This window comes from Mastacembelus armatus, chromosome 16 (assembly GCF_900324485.2).
Source record: "Mastacembelus armatus chromosome 16, fMasArm1.2, whole genome shotgun sequence".
Taxonomy (NCBI): Eukaryota; Metazoa; Chordata; class Actinopteri; order Synbranchiformes; family Mastacembelidae; genus Mastacembelus; species Mastacembelus armatus.
Genome location: NC_046648.1, coordinates 11256404 through 11278445, shown reverse-complemented (window position 1 = coordinate 11278445; position 22042 = coordinate 11256404). Strand labels below are relative to the sequence as shown.

At 37.5% G+C, this 22042-nt stretch overlaps 1 protein-coding gene across 3 annotated transcripts in view; it reads left to right on the top strand.

The window, feature by feature from the left end:
• The first annotated feature begins 19913 nt into the window (after positions 1-19913).
• Positions 19914-22042, top strand: part of cyb5r4 (cytochrome b5 reductase 4) — a 29246-nt gene continuing 27117 nt past the window's right edge. For all 3 annotated transcript variants that reach the window (XR_004463257.1, XR_003294861.2, XM_026293775.2), the window contains exons 1-2: positions 19914-20363; positions 20662-20815. Coding sequence is in view for 1 of the 3 variants with exons in the window: in XM_026293775.2 (XP_026149560.1) it covers positions 20280-20363; positions 20662-20815 (238 nt within the window). In the remaining 2 variants the exon portion in view is untranslated. The remainder of the gene's footprint in view (positions 20364-20661; positions 20816-22042) is intronic.

Below are 22042 nucleotides of genomic sequence, written 5' to 3'. Positions count from 1 at the left end.
ATCTGGCACCTTAGCTATAGGAAACATCTTTAAAGATTTCAGTTTTATTTTGTTGAACATACTTTACTCAACTATTTACGGTTGTCTAAACATATTAGGGCATGTTAACACAAAATACATGTAATTGGACACACTAAACCTTTGGCCCCTGCATCCTCAAACACTGATTAATATTGTCACCTCTCACTTGTTCAGTTGTTCATTCCTGCTGGTGGATGTTTGCTGTACGTGTGTTATACATACGTTGACATGCATACCGTGTGAACACACTTCTCCTGCCAGGGCCTGGCAGAAGCGGGGTTACATGCCACCATGACATGCAGACTGATGAAGGAACAAGCAGGACATGGATTAAGCTAAAATCCTACATGGGATTCCATTTTGTTGCTGTGGTCATGATGGAGACCAGGCAGGTGTGCTGCAACAATAAGCTCTTTCAAATGTACAAGTGAGACCACTGTGCATGGCACAATTTGTGGTTAAGTTCAAACTGATACTATGTAACTTTAAAAGAACAACTTTTTCTCAAAATGTTAAATTCAAGAGCATTAACTTCATTTCATTTATTTAACTCAGCAGGGTATTACTCAGTAATGTAGATGTATCAGATTATAAAAAGGCTTATTTTCATCTCCAGTTTCTGGGCAGGCTGCTGTTAAACCAGGGAAATTATGCAAAAGAGCATTAGTGTATATAAAGCTACATAACCAATAATACTAGTTATTAAGGTCAGCTGGCTGACCTTATGGCTCTTTTCCATTCATGCTACTGTTACACTATGCTTTGGCACAGTTTCATTCACATTTTGCTTTGAAATGTTGATTGATAAGTACTGCAAGATTTACAGTTAACAAAAAGAACCCTCCTTTTATAGAGAACTTGTGTTTTTTCTGTTTTGGGTTCCACCTACTCCAGAGAAAAATGCATAATTGTTAAATAATCCATTATATCCACTAGCTAGTCACTGCTGTATGCTGCTGGAGAAAAAGTGTCATGTACAGCAACTTTATCTGTGCTATGTCACTGAAAACAGCTGCTTGCTGCTGCTACAAGTAATGATGCAGATGAGAGAGTTGAGAGTGAACCAAAATAAGTTGCAGCTGTAAAACTGAAGCAATGAGATGAAAGGCATGTAAACATGCTGCAGAGCTGAAGCAAACTGCAGTGATGTTTCACACAACTAATTGTGCCTATATTTATTTTATGTGAAAACTATCACAAGATAAACATTTGCTATTGTGATGCTGTAGTTAAGTTAAGATTTACATGTATGATCATGTTATTCTTGCCAAAGGGGACAATCATTTAGAGAAAATAGCAACAATGATAGAAGTTAGAGAAAGCGAACCTTCATATAGCAACTGTTGTATTTGGTATGCGGTAAAGGGTTGCCATTTTGACACAATGTCCCCCTCTTTGCCTTGTTCTCTGCAATCAGAAAAGAAGGGTTAGCCTTCGCTCCCCACACGCATCAGTGAGCCTTGGCTGCCCATGAACCTGTCAGTGGTGTGACAGTTGTCCTGTCCTTTGATCGCTTTTGTTAGGTACTGATCAATGCACCCTGAAAACACCATACAACACCTGCTGTTGTAAAGCTGCTCTGATCCAGCTATTTAGCCTTCACAATCTGGCCAATGTCGCCATTGAAATCAACATTATGCACATGACGTGCTAGTGGTTTTAATGCTGTCGCGCATCAGTGTTATTATTAGCTCCAACAAAACATAATTAATCTCAAGAGCATAAGATTAGAAGTTTTTACTTATTTTAAGGTAACACACCGACAAGAAATTCTACAAAAAATCATTACCACATTCAGTGGGCTTCCAGAGATATCAACAGTCAAAACTCATCATAAATTACAGCCAGACAAGGCAGACCACAGAAATGAAGAGGTGATGAGAGCAGCTACCTGGGGAGAGAAAGTCACTGAGGTAGGATAAGGATCTTAGAAGGGTGGATGTTAGGTTGTTATTGCTTTGGGGGGGGGAGGTGGAGGTTTCTGTATACTTTGACCTCCTGCTCCGCTACATCTTTATTTCATGGCTGACAAAATGAATGCCAATGCAGTCTAAGGAATTCTGCCTCCGCATCTGATTTATGGTACTCAGCTGCTGTCAGCCACCAGCTGGAGCTCAGATGGGCCTCAGAGAGAGGCCAACAGACACACAGACAGAGAGAAGGAGGTCCGCAGGTTTGTTAAGAAAGAAAGGAGTACAAATAAGAGGGAATTAGGTAGGTTGAACGCCACTTTGGATAATGCATATTTTCTGTAGTCTGGTCTCAAGCAATAATTTTTTAAAAAGGGATCCGAGGGATCAAAGTAGCAGATCCATTCTTTTTTATTAATGCATTCATACAGAATGAGTGTACACCTTAAAATCAGTAAACTAGTTTGTATGTGCATGTGCAGATTTACCTCCAAATAGATGAAACAACATATGCTCATTGGCCATGCATAAACAAAATCTGTAGTAATCACTGCCTAAAACAAATGTTGATGATGAATGGCTTTATAAGTGAACTTTATTTTCTAAGTTTAATATGTGAGATGGGAGAGTACTACATTGTTTTTTTTACTTTTTATTATCTATAACCATAATTTTTGCCATTATTCCTTTTGAAAAACATGAATTGTGAAGAAAATTTTCATTTTAACAAAGGTTGTTTTTCTTGCCTCAACCTGTACCTCAACAAATGACAAGCAAATGATTGCGGCAGACCTGTCCACAAGCTGCTTCAGAGTTTCAGAGCTTCTGCCCATGCAATGACATTTTGTGTGACCATCGATGTACACTTTTCTTCTTGCCTCTCCTCGCTGTGAAGCAGAAATGCACAAAAACTAATCTTTGAAAAATGAATAACAAAAGACACAAGGGATAGGGGATAGCGATGGGGGGGTCACTCAGCAGAGCTTGTTAAGAAAGTCATCAGAATTCAGGCCTCATTCCCTCCATTGATCAGACTGTTGAGAGGGAAACCAAAATGTTTGGCTTATTTTAGCCAATTAAGCCGTGAGAGAGCCAATTGTGCATGTGGTATTGAGCGTCTCTTTGCTCAAAGTGCTTATTGTCAAGCTGCTTGCAGAAGGATCAATTTCAGCCTGAGTGATCGGATTAGCCGCATAATCAATGCTGGTCACTAATATATTAACAAGGTAATTATAACACTGTGGAAGAGGTAGCCCCGCTGCAACAAATGCAACACACTATCATTTGTAGATATTACAGGCTTGAGTGAGAATGACTAAAGATACACCCCTCCTCCAAACCCACCACATAATTGTCTTTTTTCTGTCTTGCACACAAAACGCACACACTCACACAAAGCGCTGCCCACTGCTGCCCCTGTGGAGAAGGTGTTAATCACATTACTAATGATAACACTTCACACTCCCGCCATAAAGACGTGCAGCAGCAGGGCTCAGACTCTTAAATCTCCCTGCAGCTCACAGCAATTATTCTTGCACATAAGCAGCAATGTCTGATGCCTGGCTGAGCCTGCATGTCTTTCCACTGTCCACATCAGATTGTACATGACTTCTGTATTAGCAACATTCTAGCTGTTCTCATTTCTAGACATTAAAACCATATTTAAAAAGTTTCAGTTGCTGATTGGCAAAAGTCACTGACTTAAATGTACTGTCTGAGTTATACATGCAATGGGTGTAAATGTTGTTTTTAAAAGACTTCTGCATTAGGACTGAATGTGGCATGGTACAGTATATAACTTATAATTGCTGTTTTACTGTATTCAGTATGGGTATAGAATTTTAAATATATATATGTATACATCAAGTATAATAAGCTCTGTCCATTTAACACTCTATACCTCAATACATGAGCGAGGCAGAGAAAGGAAAGGGTAAGATCACCAGGGGAGTAAAACATTGACTACTGGTAGATAAAGCAGTCACTCAAGACAGTAAGACCAGACACACCAACCTGTGCATCACCTGCATTGACTACAAGAAAGCATACGACTCAATGCCTCACACATGGATCCTGGAATGCTTGGAGCTATACAACATCAACTGGATTCTAAGAACCTTCATAAGAAACTCAATGCAGCAGAGCCTACTGTTGGCCTTAAAGCAGCAGCAGTTCTCAGGCCATCTGCTGTAAGACTCCTGGTTCTTCTTGCCTCTAAGAAAGTGCTTCATGAACACTAATGCGTTCTTGATGGACTTGTCTTTAACAACACAGGCACATGATGGTGTTATGTGATAAGAATCTAAAACATCTAAACTTCTGAAACTTCTGCACAGTACTGTAAATCATACTGAGCTAAACACTCAGGGTGCAATATTGAGCATTACCAATGTAAATGCAATTTACACTATACAGTTTTAAATACAAATGGATTTATGGGGTCTTCACACTTCACAGCAATTTCTAACTTGTAAAATGTAATCTCATTACAGATCATGCTTATTACTTAATCATGCTGAGTTTTGTTTTACAGTTAATCAGTGTGTGACACTGAATATTTAAAATTTTGAATGGAGTGTGTACTTTATACAGGTCTTGAGGTATAAATATAACAGGAGAAATATTCCTTCATAATGTAATTCATGATAACTTATAAACTATAGATGTAATAATGTAATAATGTTTGTCAGTGTACAACAGAGCATTTTGGGTTTCTAATCTACACAGACACTGTGTTATGGAGTTGAAGATCGTAGGCCTACATAGAACTCATAATAAGTCACAGATTGTCCAAGTGATCATAACAAGCTCAATTTACAGTTGATCAATGTGTAGAACTAAACATTAAGTTTATACTGTGTGCAGACTCCGAATTATAAATTCATGCAACTAAAGCTTATTAAATTTAGATAGTTGTATATAATGTGTTTTATTTTTGATTTAGTTTGAGTTGAGATAAGCAAAAAAGATACGAAGGAAGAGAAGTGTGCAAAACAACAAGCTACTGGCAACAGATAAAGGAAACACAAACACAGCATCAGCATAAGTAGACAGAGAGAAAAGAATATCAAAACTAAATTCAGGAGATAGCCACAAATTGTTCTTGGTAGTTTTCTATTTTGATGGCCGTGAGCAGGAGTGTGGGAGATCTTCAAGGGTTTAGTGGTGCAAAGTATTCTCAAACACTGTCACGTTTAGAAACGCTTGCTGCTGTTAACTGTTTAAAGGCCCAGCACTGCTTTGAAGAGATTTCACTTTGTCTAGTGGTTGGTGACGGGGCTTACCCAAGGTGCTTAGTATTCCACCCAAGGCTTTGTGCCTTTGGCCGCCATATGGGAGAGAGAAAACAGCCGTATAAGTACTTAAGCAAAGTTTATATTTACCCAGGAGTTTTCTCAGCTTTGCTTTACTTTAGTGGAAAAACAATAACCAGGCTGAATCAACGCTACCATTATAAGCACTTATGCAAAGTTCATATTAGCAATGGAAATTTCAACCTTGGCAGGAATGTCCATGAGGCAGTACATAATTATTCTTCTGCTTCACAAATCTGCTTTTCTCTCAACTCTGAGCAAGCAGTGTTTTCAAGACTTGAAAGACGATGTGAGAAAACCTTGACCATAATTACTAATTTCTTCATCCAGAATGTGTTTTTGTCCTTCCTCATTTCACTCAGCCAGTCTCTTTCTCTTTTCTCTTATCTCGTACCTCAAGTTACTTAAAGCAATAGTAACTGAACAAATTTGGGCAAAGCTAAAGACTGGAGGGGCTACATAAAGTGTGTGGTTAAAGTGTGTGGTTGCACAAAAAAAGCGTAAATGTTGAAAAAAGTCTGGGAACGTTAATTGCAGAGTAGATGTTTTACAAAATTCTGTGGTTTATCATGTTGCGGTTCTTTTTCTAAGTGACATCTTGACAAACAATTTCGTATTGTTTGTGGGCCATGTTTTACAAAACAATGACATTCTAGAGATTCTGGTGAGGCAAAAAAGTACATTTTCTTTTTCACTTTTTCCTTTCCATAAGTTTAACAACAGTATTTATTTCAAAAAAAAAAAAAAAAAAGTGGAAGTTAGGTAGCGTTAACCATTTTTGATCTATCACAGTTCCACAGCTTTAAATGCGTGTTGGTTACTCTAACCATGGCCATGTTATTTTGAGCCAAAAGATAATCTTTTCATAAACCTAGCCAATTTGGTTTTGCTCCTAAACCATAATTATAACCATGGCTGCTGGGCTGTATTCCAAGGTAGGTACGATTGACCTATCTCATCCTCAAGGCGAGAGAAATTGTTGCTAACAAAGTAAATGAATACTGTGGGCACCAAAAACGAAATACCATTTATTTCCACTGTATTGGAGTGGAGGCTGAAATTTCACTGGAATATGCCTCACAGTTTTCCTACCTGTTGTTGCTAGACAGTTGTTACAGAGTATAAAGAAATGTAGTCATTGAATTTTTATGATAGTAATGACATCATGCAGGGCATCATTGTGCTACATACAACAATATATTACACAGATACTAATAAATAGATAGTAAATAGGCCCACTGTCAGTATTTTACTCTGCTCTGTGCTTTCAAGCATTAAAGATGCTGCAAAAAGCCTCATTGCAGTAACTTGAAATATAAGTACAAATACTGTAGCAATGAAGTATTAGTACAAATAAAGTGAAAAAAGATAGTTCTCATAGAATATGAGTAAGATAAAGTCATTGGTTCCATTTGTTGCCTAGGTTTTTCATGTATTTCTTGAATTGCAACATATCAGAACATATGAGAGCTGTTTACAAAATAACTCCCAGTAAAGCTGTCCATCTGGATAACTGAGCATCAGCCTAGTGCATGCTGGGAGATTAGACTGAGGGTGCTTGGCTAAATTCAATATTTACCAACGAGGCTGCTGTCAGTACAGCCCTGTTACTGTTACCCTCCATGTGTGTCACCTGCATGTATGCACTGCATGGAGAAAAAAAGGTTTTTGATGGGTTTTTTTTCCTAAACTATTGCAGAGTTTCAGCTTAAATTCACTGTTGAGGTTGTGCAAAATGTTACATGTTTACAGAGTTTTTTTCTGTAGCACTGAAGACACTGAATATTTGAGGTATTGGAGGTATATATGTGCTAGGAATGTGGGGGGTGGTAATTGATTACATATGATAAGTGGTTACTGGCATTTATTTCTTCTCTGTGTCCCATAAGAGCACAACATTTGTGAGTAAACGTCATTAGTTTCAGAGAGCTGTTGGAACGGCTCACACACACATCTGAAAGTCATCTTTCTTCTCCATAGATTACACACAGAAGAAGAAGGGCTTTTCAAGGGTGCCTCAGTTAGTAGAATAGCATGTTAACATACAACAAAACAACACTGGGAAATCACAACAAAGGAAACACTCTGCTTCTCAGTGTTTTAATCCTCCTAATTTGGTTTAATTATAGGCTTTCATAAGGATTCTTTTCATGAATTCATTACATAAACTCTTATTTGTCAGAAACTAACTTTGTAATGTTACAGTAAAATTACAATGTTTAGTGTCATTACATTACGTTGGAGACTCCTGTGTTTGTTTGTTTACAGAGGAGAGAATATTGTTTAATAAAACATAGATAGATAGATAGATAGATAGATAGATAGATAGATAGATAGATAGATAGATAGATAGATAGATAGATAGATAGATAGATAGATAGATAGATAGATAGATAGATAGATAGATAGATAGACACTTTATTGATCCCTTAGGAAATTCAAGCATCCACTAGCATACAAAGCATACAAAAACAATATGAAAACACAGTATTACTACCCTATACTGTAAACAATACACATTAAACTCAAGACTGCATAGATTATTTACTAGATCACTGGAGGTTTGGTCATACCTCTTCATTGACATCGCCCACTGTGCCTGAATGTGTTTATTTTGAATTGATTTTAAACTAACAAATATCTATATGCTAGTGTGTGAATCCTCAATCATTTTAGTTTTTGACTATCACCAACAATTAAAACTTTTTGCTTCTTCCATAAAATACGTTGAATATTATTAATTCAATTGCCAAGGCGTTTTGTACAGGTATTCATGATCACCAGAGGATGAGCCCTACTGATTTTACCTCTAAGAGGTTGATTTTGGTTTTGTCTTATCAAGTATTGGATGGATTCCTATTGATTCCTAATCCTATTACATACTGACTTTGCTGATCCTCTGACCTTCCTTCTTCCATCTCCAAATGTCGCCTTAGCATAATCTTAAAGATACTACTTACTTACTTTGGTGAGTGTAAGCAATAGCAGGATTAGTAATGCTACTAAATGTGATCAGTATGGAAGCAGTATGATGGCCGATAATAAGACCAAACCAGTATTTTACAGCTCCAAATTGTGTTGTGTTGTGGCAACATCTGCAAAATACTGTATATGATAATCATATAAATCCTTTTACTGTCGCAGAACTGGCAAGGAAGGCTGTAATCTTATGTATATATGCAATGAATAAGTGCATCTGCATACTGTAAGAACTGGTCTTTTTTTAGAAAATCTTATGTTTCCTTCATTTTATTTATTGGGGTGGTCAGGGATGCTCTCTGAACTTCAGAGAAATGTTTGTTGTCTAAACCATCTGTCTGGCACCAGAGTAAAGAAAAGAAGAAGACAGAAAGAGAACAGAGAGAAATAAAGAGAGTATAACAGAAGTGGAGTACGCAAAAAAGAAGACAGATAAGAGACAGTGAGGTATGAGAGGGATGGGTTTGGAGGGGGGTAGGTGGGGGATCAAGACGTTCATGGCCAGCTTACTCTCTATTCATGGAGCTTAACCAGCCGTGAGATTAGCCCAGAATACCAAACACAGATACTTCCCCCAACCTCCTTCTCCTTCCTCCCGGGCTCTTCTCACCTCTTCATCCCCACCCTTCTCATCTCCACGAAACAGGTTTCCAAGACAACACTACAGGCGGTCAGAGGTCAGGTATGGCGCGTATGTGTGTTGGGGGGTGGGGTTCCATCTGGATCAGTGACCTGACATAATCAGATATCAACCCTACACTACCAGAGTGGGGAAAGACAGAGTGAGAAATGCTAAGCTGATTAGTAAAGCATAGGTTTGCTATTGATGCGTATTTGTCTGTGGTGAGCTGGTCAGAGGGGTGTGCGTGTGTGACTGAGGTCATCTCTCAACCCTTACTGATACTAAAATGTACAGCACTAAACATAAAGGCAGAGGGAAAACGATGGAGCTGAGAGGGATGTTTGACAATAAAGAAAAATACTTTATCTGAAAAATGGCAGATGGCATTTGTCATGTTGGCACATCTGAGCATTGCAGATGCAAGTGATGATCAACTAGTTAAGCAGTATGGCTCCATTAGTACCAGCACAGTGATTACATTTGTCATTGAAGCTGACAGTGTCTTTAAATTTGACCATTTTTGACTTCATTGCTTCCTTTGAGAACATTTCAAGTCTCAAGAGAATTAGACAATCATGGGGCAAGTTGAAGTATGTCAACATGTAAGGGATGGATAGGCACAGAATGCGATTTAGACATCCCAGAACATACATCTGAATGACATTTGTGGTCTTCTGACATTTCCTCTTTTACCACTTTGAACTCGACATTTTTAGTAGAAGGTCAGGATTGAATGGATTTTGTAAAATACAAGAGACATTTCCATCAGCTGTGTTACTGTGTTAATTACCAATTGTTAGCATGCTAACATGCTAAACATCAGTGCATTACTGTATTCATTAACATTACTTTGACCAAAAATCAGTTAATGATAGTGTCAAAACATGTCAAAACAGGCACTACTGAAACTAGTATTTGCTGATACGTATTAAGAGGTTTTCTACAGAGGTGGCTCTGGAACACTGAGGTGATGATGCTTTAATGTTTTGAGTACACACTTTTATCAAGTGATGATAGCCTAAACTCACCCAGCATATGCATTGAGGACAGGCTGGTCTCATTTCCTTAGCTCTGAAGAGCTGATTTAAGTCACATCATCCAATTTGCTGACCTCTGAGGCTATATTTGTGTTGTGATTATGAGACTCAACAGCTTGGTGGAAGAAAAGTCAGAACAGATATGGATAAGCTTGGCAGCTAATGGAAATTAGGGTGGCAGGAATTTTTGTACTGTGGTTTGTCTTGCGTGTTTAGAGATGACGTTTTGAGGCTGTTTGTTCAAACACCTAGAATCACATTAGTGTGTTTTATTAATTCCAAAGAGAAATAGCTATGGATGTTTATTCCACAAAGTTCAGCAGTTTGTGAAGCACCACAACACCTCTCCACACCAAACTCCAAAGGCTATAGAGACATCCCCAGCGCTGACCCAGCATTCCTCTTCAGATTTTTAGTTTGTCGGTGTCACTGACTCTGATGCTACTGCCCAGCAGACAGCAGCGAAGAATATTGCACTCCCCACAACAGAATTCCAACATCTTCCTGCAAACATTAAAGGACCTGAACACGTAACATATGTTAATTGTTTCGAATGCCTAAAACAATAGGTTTCTTCAATAAGAACCCCTAGATGACTGAGCCTCAAGTCCAAAACCATCATAATTGATGTTTAGGAAAGCACTTATAATAAATTTTGATATGCCTACTTGTGGTACACCCTTGCTAAAACTCAAAGGTGGATAGTTGTGCCTACAGTGTGTGTGATTTCAGCAGGAAAAACATCAGTTTACATCATCAAAAAGATTATTTGCTTTTAGCAATGACCATTATTTTCTTAACTTTAACAAAGTTGGCTAAATTTAGCAAAACCTCCCCATAGAGGAACACTTAGATTAGTCAGAACTTGTCAGTGAGGACTGTTGGACTATTTTAAGCAACTAGACATACCAAGTAACAGAATGTAAACATATGAAGCAGTAAAAAAATATATTTTACAAGTTCATTTTTTTATACCGCTGATATGAAATATTATAGATTTATGCATGAAGATCCATCTTATATATTTTGCTGAAAGGTTTAGTGGTATCTTAGAAATCAAGTTACTTAAAAACCCACCACATTATTTCCAGCATGTGGATAAGAGAGGAAGTGAAAGCCACATAGAAGGGAATTATAGCACGTGGGTGTTTTCAAGTAAAATAAGCTCTAATTATGCTGTAAAACATAGCCAGAGGCAGCAGAGAACAATGCAGGACCTACGGAGGGAAACAGCGTGACTTAAACACTATCAGCTGTGTTCACACTGTCAGCTTATTCAACCACTGTTTACACCCCAAATGGGGCCTCCCGCTCTCTCTTTAAGTCATTATCAGTCTCTCTTTACCCCTCTTTATCTCTCTCTGAGATAGTGAAGTGTGGGAGAGTACATATTTACCTTTGAAAGGTGGGAAATTTCACCATCACTTGTTGGTAAACATGGCTGTTATCAGAGACAAACAGAATTTATTAGTCACAAAGGAAAGATATAATGTGTGAGTGCACTGCAATAACTGAGGTCAAGGTGAGTAACAGTATATCACATCACTTCAAAGTTTTAACATCTGTAAAGCACACAGACAGCACACCCATTCTCATCTGCAGCAAGGTAATCAAACAGTTACCTGATGCAAAAGACAAAATGCTACAGCTCAAGCTCTTAACTTATCATATGCTCTTGGCACAACCAACTCTCCAAAGCAACAACACCACCTCCTGCTGTGCTCCCACACAAAAACAATTGAAAAAATTCTCACATTATACATACAGCCTTTTGACAGTCAAACCTATAAAAGAGTACAGCAGATTGTCAGTAAGTCATCCAAAGTCATTGGCTCCCCATTTAAAATCCCTGCATCATTGTAGCTATCCAGGACAGATGCACTGATTGTTTTCCCTCATTCATTACAAACATTGAACATTGCTCCCCTGCAAATGGACAATATATTTAACTACTATATTATGTATAAATAACTATATGTAAATGTTGTGATAAGTGTACAGTGTTTGATATTTGTGGCTGTGTGGCTCTATTTATAAATTAAACTGTATTATTGTTATATTGTTATATTGTATCATTTTCCAAATCCCAGCAGCTTTGTTGTGTGCTTATTAAAGCTGACAGTTGGATGTTATTTAAAGTCAACTTCAACTCTTATTTCATTGGTTTAAAAGCACTTAATAATGTCATTTTCTGTCCTTGGAGCTTATTGATGACTTTGTTTGTTATGAAAATTACAGAATTATATAATAAACAAACAAGGTTCACATACATTTTGTAATGTCAATAACTAATGATTATAATAATAGTTCTAAAAGTTTTTTTAAATATTCGTATTAATTTTATTTTAATATCATATTTAGGGAACGTATAGTATAATTGAGACTGTAACTGAGATACAAAAAAAGAAGTAAATTAAAGCATTTAGGTTTAGGAATTTCCTGCTGCAACTGCTGGTTATTTTCAGATCTTGCCTTAATATATTTTTTACATTTGGTGTAGTTTATTTGTTATCAAAGGTTTTGACCTGTTTTATATGAACCGTACACTGTAATATTGTGTTACTTTTTAGTGAAAGAAATAGGGAACCAACTCATTCTTATGGCCCTGCAAAAGCTTGGCCTGTCTGAAATATCATGTCATAAAATGAAATTTGATGAATGCTCTGGATTTTTTGAAGAAAAAGCTCATCAAACTGACAGAAAGCGTTTCTTTTTCCTGAAACTTACATCAGCCAAGCAGAGTTTTCCATGTAAAAGTCGACTGCCTAAATTAGACCTTTACTCTAATGGTGATTAGACTGTCTGACCATACCTCTCAGGGCTGCATGTGATATCATTAGCACCCTGTAAACAGTAATTAATAAGCCCTGTTGTACTTTATTAGGACTGTCAGTGACAAGGCACGAAGCAATTAGAAAGAGCATGATACTTCCATTAATTACCACAAGTGCAGAACATATAAGAAGCTATCAAAGGTCAGACTCATTATGTAGAACAGTATTAAAGCTCAGCTCCACTGTTACCTGCCTATTGTTGTTGTGCAAAATGAATGAACCCTGTCAGGACAAACACTAATGTTAGACTATTTATAAAGAGACAGGACCTGACAGGGCACCTGTGGAAAAATCCACAGTGTATAGTATTTGAAAAAAGATCAATTAAAGAAGGATTAAAGATGAGAATTACAAGCATCAAAGTTACTACTTTAATCACTATAATCTATGTTTGCATCATTCTGCCCTGAAAATCAACTTTTAGGGTCATTAAGTCAGTCAACTCAGATTTAAAACCTTGGCATGGTTAACAGATAAGATATAGCAGGCATAGATACGTACATAAACATGACTTAGGAACAACTAAGTATTAGTCTGGCTCTGGACATAGGATTTGTAGATACAAAGAAAACTGGAATTTCAGTGAAGATTTTCATACAGATTTATGCACCAAAACTCTATAAAAATTGAATAAAGGAACTTTAAATTTGGTGTAAATTGGGTGTCTATAATGTGCTAATTTGTTTGTTTTTTAAATAGATTTCAAAATTCTATAAAGTACATGACATTGCTTAGTATAGTATAAAAAATTATTTCTGGATGTTTCATCACCATTAAAAGTACACTAAATATACCAAACACTCACCATCTGCAGAGTTCAAAGACAGCTGAAAAATCTGTTGCTTACATCTAAACAATGACATGGGATATAGTTAGCTTCACAATATCTACATTATATTACAGTGAATGGAAAAATATATAAAAGTATCCATGGAGATCATTCTGATCTACACAAAAAAGTATTATGATTGTTTATTACTGCTGATTATTCTGCAAGGGTGTCAGGCAGGGATTTTATTGTCTACCATGTGGGAGATTACTTCTATTATTTTCTGTTTTGAAACAATTTGATGCTATTATAGTGCTCACCATTAACAGACAGTATTGCAACCAAACCACAGTGGTTATTTTTTGTACTATAGGTGGACCATTAGGGTGACAGAGCTCTTGTAATAACGGTCTAATTTTTCTTGGAGTTTGAAAACAAAATATTTTTCATATCACATCAAAAATGCATACTTCTGTGGCCATGACATTTTATATGTATGGTTAATTCATTCTTTTCTTTATATTTTTATGTCACTTTTTGGCATTATTCTTCTCTTGCAAGCAACTTTTAATTCATTGTTTGTATGTTTATTTTTCATAATTTCATCTTTATGTGTTGTGTTAGACAAGCAGCAACTGAACAATTTAACCAAGGGATATTTTTAGTGTCAGCTGGCACTAAACATCTCGCCCTTTTTGAAACAGAAGCCTACTCACAGAGGCAGTCTCTGCCTTCCCACAGGTCTAATAGCCTCTCTGTTGATTTTGTCCTGCAGAGAGTTTCTCTGTGGGGTTGCTCGTATATTCTTCACACTGACAGGGCCGTTCCTGCTCATCCTCCTCTTCCTACTGACCCACCATGGCAAATGGGGAATTGCCATGCCAGTTAGGTTGAACTGACATCTCTGGGTCTCAAGAGACACATTTAAACACATTCTTATCCTTAAGAGCCTGTCTGACTACAAATCCAGCGACATAACATTCCATGTTCTTTATAAGTAAAAGCTCTGCTACTGGCTAAAATGATCTTCATTTCACAATAGAGCAGCCTGTGGCAAGGTAAACCATGAAGAGCCCAGGGAAACATCTTTTATGCTCACATTAAATTATGGCATTGGCAGCTACTGAAAAGTTACAACTCAGTGGTGCATTGTTATTAGAGAAGCCATGCATATAAATTGTAATATAGTAAGAAGTGAACATTGTTCCTTAACATGTTGTATTTCTGTAATCATTTAATATGTATTTTACCTTAGCATTTTCAAATAGTTTGGAATCTTTCCATTATCTAGTGCTTGTGAAACATTCAGTAAACTATTTTTAAAAAATTCCATTTTCACGTCTAAGTGATTTATTGGCTGCTGACCCATGACATATTCATGTATTTGCGTCAGACACAATGGGTCGAGCAGATTCACTTCAAAAGTCGGAGGCAGAATCGATTGGTTTGGTGATAAGTGAGTCTGTGAGCTGAGGTTAGAGGTGAAGGGTCAGCAAGACAGCCGGTAAGAAGCTGGGAAGCAGTGCTTGTTTAGAGATCTCACCTCTTACAGAAATGGATATAAAGAGAATTTAGATCATCACTGGACACAAAAGCAATCCACTGATGTCCCAAAGTAAAAAATGTATTAGGCTGCTGCTCCTCAGACTGGATGAAGGCAGGTTTATTAGAAGTTGAACAAAGCTTTCTGCTGATACCCTGAAATTAATTATCTTATCAGATATTTAAAGCATTAATGAATATTTCAATGAACAATGGGTCAAATGAGACAGACAATAGGTGCCTTGTGTACAAAATAGCACAACACCCATTTACAGTACTAACAATGACAAAATGACAGACAGCAAACACGTCAGAAGAATATGATCTAGGAGAACGTCAAACAATTTGGAAGCAGGTACGAACTAAGCCGCCAGATCCTCTTCTCCAATGTCATGAAGACTACACTAAAAAAAGAAAGACTACACAAATGCACAAAACATAAAACCAAAGCATTTACGACAGAATGAAACAAACACACACAAGGAGAGAGACACAAGGACAATGTACACACCAGGCAGAGAGAGGAGCTCTCGAGGTCTGAAAGTTGCACCAAGATCCAGAGGAGCGAAAGAGAGATTTTGTTTTAAACTCTACCCTGTCACAAATTTTCTGATGATCCAGGATACAGAGTCTGAGTGAAAAGAGAGTACAGGGAAGAAAAAATACATAGCGAGAATGAGAGGCACATAAGAGTGTAATCCTAATGGCAAAACATCGACTTTACATAACTAAGTTCAGTACATTCATTGGGATCGATCAACCAGCAGAAAAATGAAAAGCAGCTACAAGATGTGATGTAAATGAAGAATAAACCAATAACAAAATGGTAATTTTTAAAGCTGAGTTTTACATTTAGATTTAAAGGTCTCTACAGAGTCTGGTGTCAGCAGGGGATACTTCTTATAAGTACTTCAGATATTACAGGCCTTATCAAAGTGAATACTAAAGTCACCAATAGCAAGAATGTTGTCAGAATGAGTAACAAGGTTATGGTGAATATAGCCCATGGTCTTTAGACAGCTCGAAGCTGGAATGTTTGAAGTCTGTTTTCATGGACAAAGCAATTTCTGACTGATGTAGATTATTTTGATAGAAGTGCCTCAAAATTGTATATGTAAAAATAAGTTCTGATATTAAATTAAAAATAGACCTGTTGATTAAGAGAACACCACCAGCTTGTTCAGTAGCCCAAGCAACATGGGCACTGATGTACTGTACTTAGATGGGGAAATACTAGGAAAATATTAGGTTTAGGCCATATAAGTATTCATTCATGTTGACATAAACTATCAATATCCCGACTATGCTCAGGAATCAGTACATTTATCAGTAAATGAACTGACAGTCATCTGCTGTTTATCAGCTTTTGATGGTCCAAGCTACATTACTTAGAGGCATCTTATACTGTATTTTTAATAGAAATGTTGGTGAAAATGGTGGTCTGGAGCCTGTGTGATTACCATACCTCTATGATGATACTTTGCCTCTCAGGTCATAGGCCACCACTCTTGATAATTAGTTGCTTACACTTAAGAAGCAGCAGTGATGAGCAGCAACTATTAAGTCCCTGAATGAACATACCACACTAACTACAGCGGATAGCTAAGCAGCATGTATGTTCTGCATTCACAGGAGAGGAAATAACTGTTAATGCCAGTAGGCGGTGATAGTCTGTTTTCATCATTCAAAAAAGAAAGTTCCAAAAATGTTAAAAAAATGTTTCTGCTTTGAGGAGCAAGGATGAATCTCTTAGGAACCATGAACAAAGACAAAAAAAAGCCATCCTCCATGGAATTCTTTCCAGTCTAACACGCCTATTTATTAAAAATCTATTAATGCTTGGATGCTGTAGCTGATTGGACTGATAAATACAGCAATAAATGTTTAACTATTTAACAACATTTCTAGAAATAGTTTGTGATATCTTTACACAGTTTACACTAAAATATTTGGGCTAATAAAACAATTTGTACAAAACAGTGGATTTTCTGAATAATTAATTTGCACAATATCAATAAATGCAGATGCTAATAATTGTTACATTTAAAAATGGGTTAAGTGCATACAGTCTCTGAACAGTGAAGTGACTTTTTTCTCTCCAGTCAGTGCTCGCTCAGGAGGGATTTGTAGGGATTTTATGCAAAATGCCTTTAGTGCTATACAAATAAAATTCAATTGAACTTAATTGGATGTTACATTCAGGTTTATTTTAATGTATAAATATTTGGGCATTTAAATTTATTAATTTATGAGTCAAGAGTTTAAATCATGTTGATGCAATTCTAATTTGAAATGAAGATGCCACATATATATAAGAAGATATGTTGGCCTGTGCAGTAATCAAGACTTTGATAGGACAGATGAACGTGGGCAAACAAATCATATTCAACTGATGTTTTTGGCAAATTGGAGTGACGACAGCAAGCAGCCAGCCCATGGAATAAAATGGTTGCCAAAGTCATTTGTTGATCCACCCGCCTTCACCTCATAGGTTGCTATAGAAACTGAGACGTGGCATCATGAGATATCTGGTCACCAGATCCACTGGAGGAAACACCAGTCGGTATGCCACACATACAACTGTGTAGTGGTGTGTGTGTGTGCAATGACAACTAGTGTGCCTCTGGGAAATAACTGTTGACAACAACAGCAAACAGTCCATTGGGTGTGAATGTTTACAAGAAGACACTGGGAATAAGACTTGAAAATGTAGACAAAGAAACAGATGGACATTAAGATCTAATGGGTTGCTTCTGGTAAGAACCGACCATATCCCATGCTGCCTGTCTTCACAGCTCCAATATAAAGTACTGGCATAGATGGAGAGTCTTTTGGGAAGCGAAAGCCATTGATAACTTGTTAAGATACTGTATGAAAAAAGAAGGTTGAACATACCTTTGACTAATGAAAACTGTTTGTAATTACCACTAATTTAACATTCTGCATATAGCAAACCTTTTCTTTAAGCTCTTTCATCCCTCACACTCTTATTGCAAAGCATATTTGGATCACAGAAAAAAAATATTGTTTAAATCGTACATTTTAAATTTAGTTAGTATGGACTGTACCTTTGAAGAGCTTTTTATACTTCAGACATGATGAAGATAACAAATCTGTCACAGTGGATAAGTCTAAATAATAATAATAATAATAATAATCTTGTCTAGATTCCTACTTAACACTGCACTTTCATTTCCACTCTGCTGGGTCTTGCCATCCCTGCTTGTCCCAGAGGACCACCCCACAACTACCCCCAACCCCAGCAGTCTGATAGTCCCACAGGCCAGGCCAGTGGTCCTTGGCTAGTGTTTGTGAAAGGGCCTCAAGCTGTCCCGCACCGTGGCAAATGAGGCGCGTGACTCATCAGACCAAACACGGGATTAGCTGGTAATGATCTGGCAAATGGTTTTGAAATTGTAATCACCTGCCCCTGTGCTGGATCTACAGGGAGAGGGGAAGAGACTGATGGAGTAACAAAAGAAAACAAGAAAAAGATGTAAAAAGGCAACAGGAAGATAGTGAAAACAATTTTACAAACTAACAATGAACATATTTTCAGATACACTATTTAAATCACTGGCAAAACATTTTGTTCCTGTTTCCCCTTAATGTATCTTAAAATATATTTGTGTGTGTGTGTCTTTCTCTCTCTGTGTGTGTGTGTGTGTGTGTGTGTGTGCTTCTGACAGTAGCCTACAGACCATAACTCTGTGTTAATGCTCAACACCAACAAAACAGTTTTTGGCCCTTGACTCAGTAATTTTTATATTTGCTGCCATCTGCAGGGAGCTGCACAGTAGAACACACAGCACAGCATGTTGTAACATATGTCATGGATTCTGGGAGAATGTAAAGGCAATTTCAGAAAAGCAGAAAACCTTATATTAGCACAAAAATAGATACAATTACCAGTAAAAACTGTAAAAAATTATGCATAATTAAGAATGAAACAAAAAACTCTGCAGATGAACTTCAATAAAACTTATTACTATAATACAAATGGTGTGGCTCTAAATGGTGCACTGCAGCACAATGATTTGGAGTGAAGTCCAGGTATGCCATGACATTTTGTGGTAGCCATATGTTTGAATTCCTTTAAGTTTTAACATTATCACCGTAGCACATCTCAGGCATAGCAAGACTGTAGCCATAATCACATACAGCATGACACCATCGCCTATACAGGAAATATCAAAAGAAATAAGTATAATTAATAACTAATATTAACTTTAATTGAACAAAATTGCAGTCCTACACAAAAGCTCTGTCTTTACTGGATAAACTATACTTTTATTTTGAAGTCAGAGAACTCATCCTTGAATCCTCTTAACAGATTAACCTTTCAAAAGCAAACCCTTTATTTACCACAGTTGAAGTAAGACGTGTACAGTATAAGACAGTAAATAAATACTACATCAAAGCTGTGTAAAAAAGCCATGCTTCCACAAGCATGTCAGATAACCAGAGAGAAGAGGATGAGAGTGACAGTCAAACTGGATCAAGCAGAGGACACAGTTGTTCCTTTTTCGCCTTTTTTTTCAACAGCTTAATTTCAGGTACGTTACTGACAATTTTCAAGTAAGTCTGAGTTAAACGGACCAGTGTAATTAACAGTAGTAATGAGTTACCCTGTCAGTTAACCTGGCACAGCTGGATGAAATAGACCTGTGCTTCTTTTTTGTTCTTTTTTTTAACAAAAGCATAATTTAACTCCACTGCAATTTAACTCAATGGACTCCACAGTACTCCACTAATGTTTTGTTGATTTTGTAAGTAATGGCATTGTTTGCAACGTATAACATGAACAGTAAAAGGCGATAGGTAAGCCATAAAGGACCGTCGCAACTTGATGACGATATTTGTTGACGTCGTCAGAGCGTGAGCCGGTTATTGTAGTCTTTATAGTAGCGGAAGCTGAAAGGCAGGAGATAGCTCGTAGTTGTCCACTAGATATCGAACAATAATTTAACTGACATCTTAGTTTGTTAATAAACACGGGAAGAATTAAGAATGGTTGAATGTTACGATATATTATTTGTTGTTATAAGTAAGGCTGTCAGTGAGTAATGTTTTATTAGCCTAGCCTAAATTAGCCTTCTAGCTAAGCAGCATTGTTTCACACAGTGTTGAATGAGATGTGTCACATGAAGGGAGGAACTTTTACCACCTAGCATCTAGTGTTACCGCTAAACTGCCCTGTGACTGAACAGTTTTCCGTCCAAACTGGGACTGTGTCCGAAGCGTTGACAACATGTTGAACATCCCGACCCAGTCTTTCCCTGCTCCCAGCTCCCAGCAGCGGGTCGCTCCGTCCGGACAGTCCGGGAGGAACAAGGTAACACGAAGTAACGTTTTGACAGATGAAAACCACTTCCTCTGTTTGCAGAAACTGGAGCCAAACCTGTCAGTTTAAAGTTTCTTATAATGGCATAACCTAAATATCCCCGATAATGGTGAAGTTGTCATTTGGACGTAGCGTTACATATAATCAACATTATAGATGTGTCACCAACATGATATGTAGGCACTGTACACTAGGTAAGGTAATGTAGATCATGTCTTAAATTTGATTTTTCACGCACTTCCAGAAGAGAAGAAATAACCAGTTTATCACACTGCCTTTGCCTTACTAGGTGGCCTTGAAGCCTGGGCACAGTTTAATGGACTGGATCCGGTTTTCCAAGAGTGGAAAAGATCTGACCGGGCTCAGAGGGCGGCTGATCGAAGTTACCCAGGAAGAGCTGCAGAAACACAACTCAAGAGATGACTGCTGGACCTGCATAAGAGGTGAGTGCACATAGTCACCTGACAGGGGATATAGCAAACAGATAATTACCTTGCAGGTAGTTGTAGTGTTTAGCAGGTTTGTGGGATAGTTAATGTCAGCTTCATGGTGCTTGATCCTGCTTAGTCTTGACTGTAGTGGAATTTATAGAGAGGTGCGACCCATAAGGAAGACCCACAATTAATGTCCACTACACCACTTAGCCCTGATATTTAAACTAACATCTTGTGCCTTTAGCAAGTGTGCGAGAGTAGAGCAACAAGATCAAAGTGTTTTATGAGAGAAGGTGCAGCAGTCATTCTTCAGAATCTACTACATTTCCTCATTAGTTAATCAATTTGGTGGCAGCTTCTGAGTTCACTATTGTGTATAGCTTCTTAAAAGTATGCAAACATTTGGTATACTTGCAAAAGTATTTTGTTTATTACCATAGTTTTGTCTACATGCTGATGCACAATAATGGGCTTCCAATGCTTTAGTCTCAAAGTGCACTTAAACACACCAAATTGACAGTTATGTGTTTTTTTTCTGCTGTCATCTGGGTTTGTCCAGTTTTTTAATAAAATTATTCTATAACTGATACAGAAGGTGGTGCAGTCTTTCTTGCTTCTTGTTCCAGAGCAATGTTAATTCGGGCTATTTTAGTTAGTCTTTTATTCTAAATGCAGTTTTCTTCCTACCAAATCTCACAGGTGTAGCAGGCAGGTAACTGGTTAACAAATCACGTAGCTCACCTCTGCTTGCAGCTCCATTGTTAACGGTATTGTCAACCTCCTGAGATTCCATCTGTACGTCTCTTATCCGATCCAATGACATGGATGAACTGCTTCAGGGTAGACTGACTACGTAGCCCATTTTGAATGGCTGCAAATAACATTCTAGTCCTGTCGTCTCTTGTCAGTGAAGAAAAAAACAAACATTTCGTGATAGCTTCTATTATTAGATATTAGTTTTAGCTTATCAATTAAATTGGTAAAAGGATGCTGAGGTTAGAGCTGCCAGGAAGGAGGCCTAGAGGAAGACCAAAGAAGAGGTTCATGGATGTAGTGAAGGAGGACATCAGGATAGTTGGTGTGGGTGAGGAGGATACAGAGGATAGGGTTGAATGGAGGCGGGATGATTCACTGTGGCTGAAAAGGAAGAAAAAAAGGAAGCCGAAAGGAAAAGAAGAGTTTTATCAATGTGTAGTCCTAGTCATTGGAAAAGTGGTTATCAATGAACATTTTTTA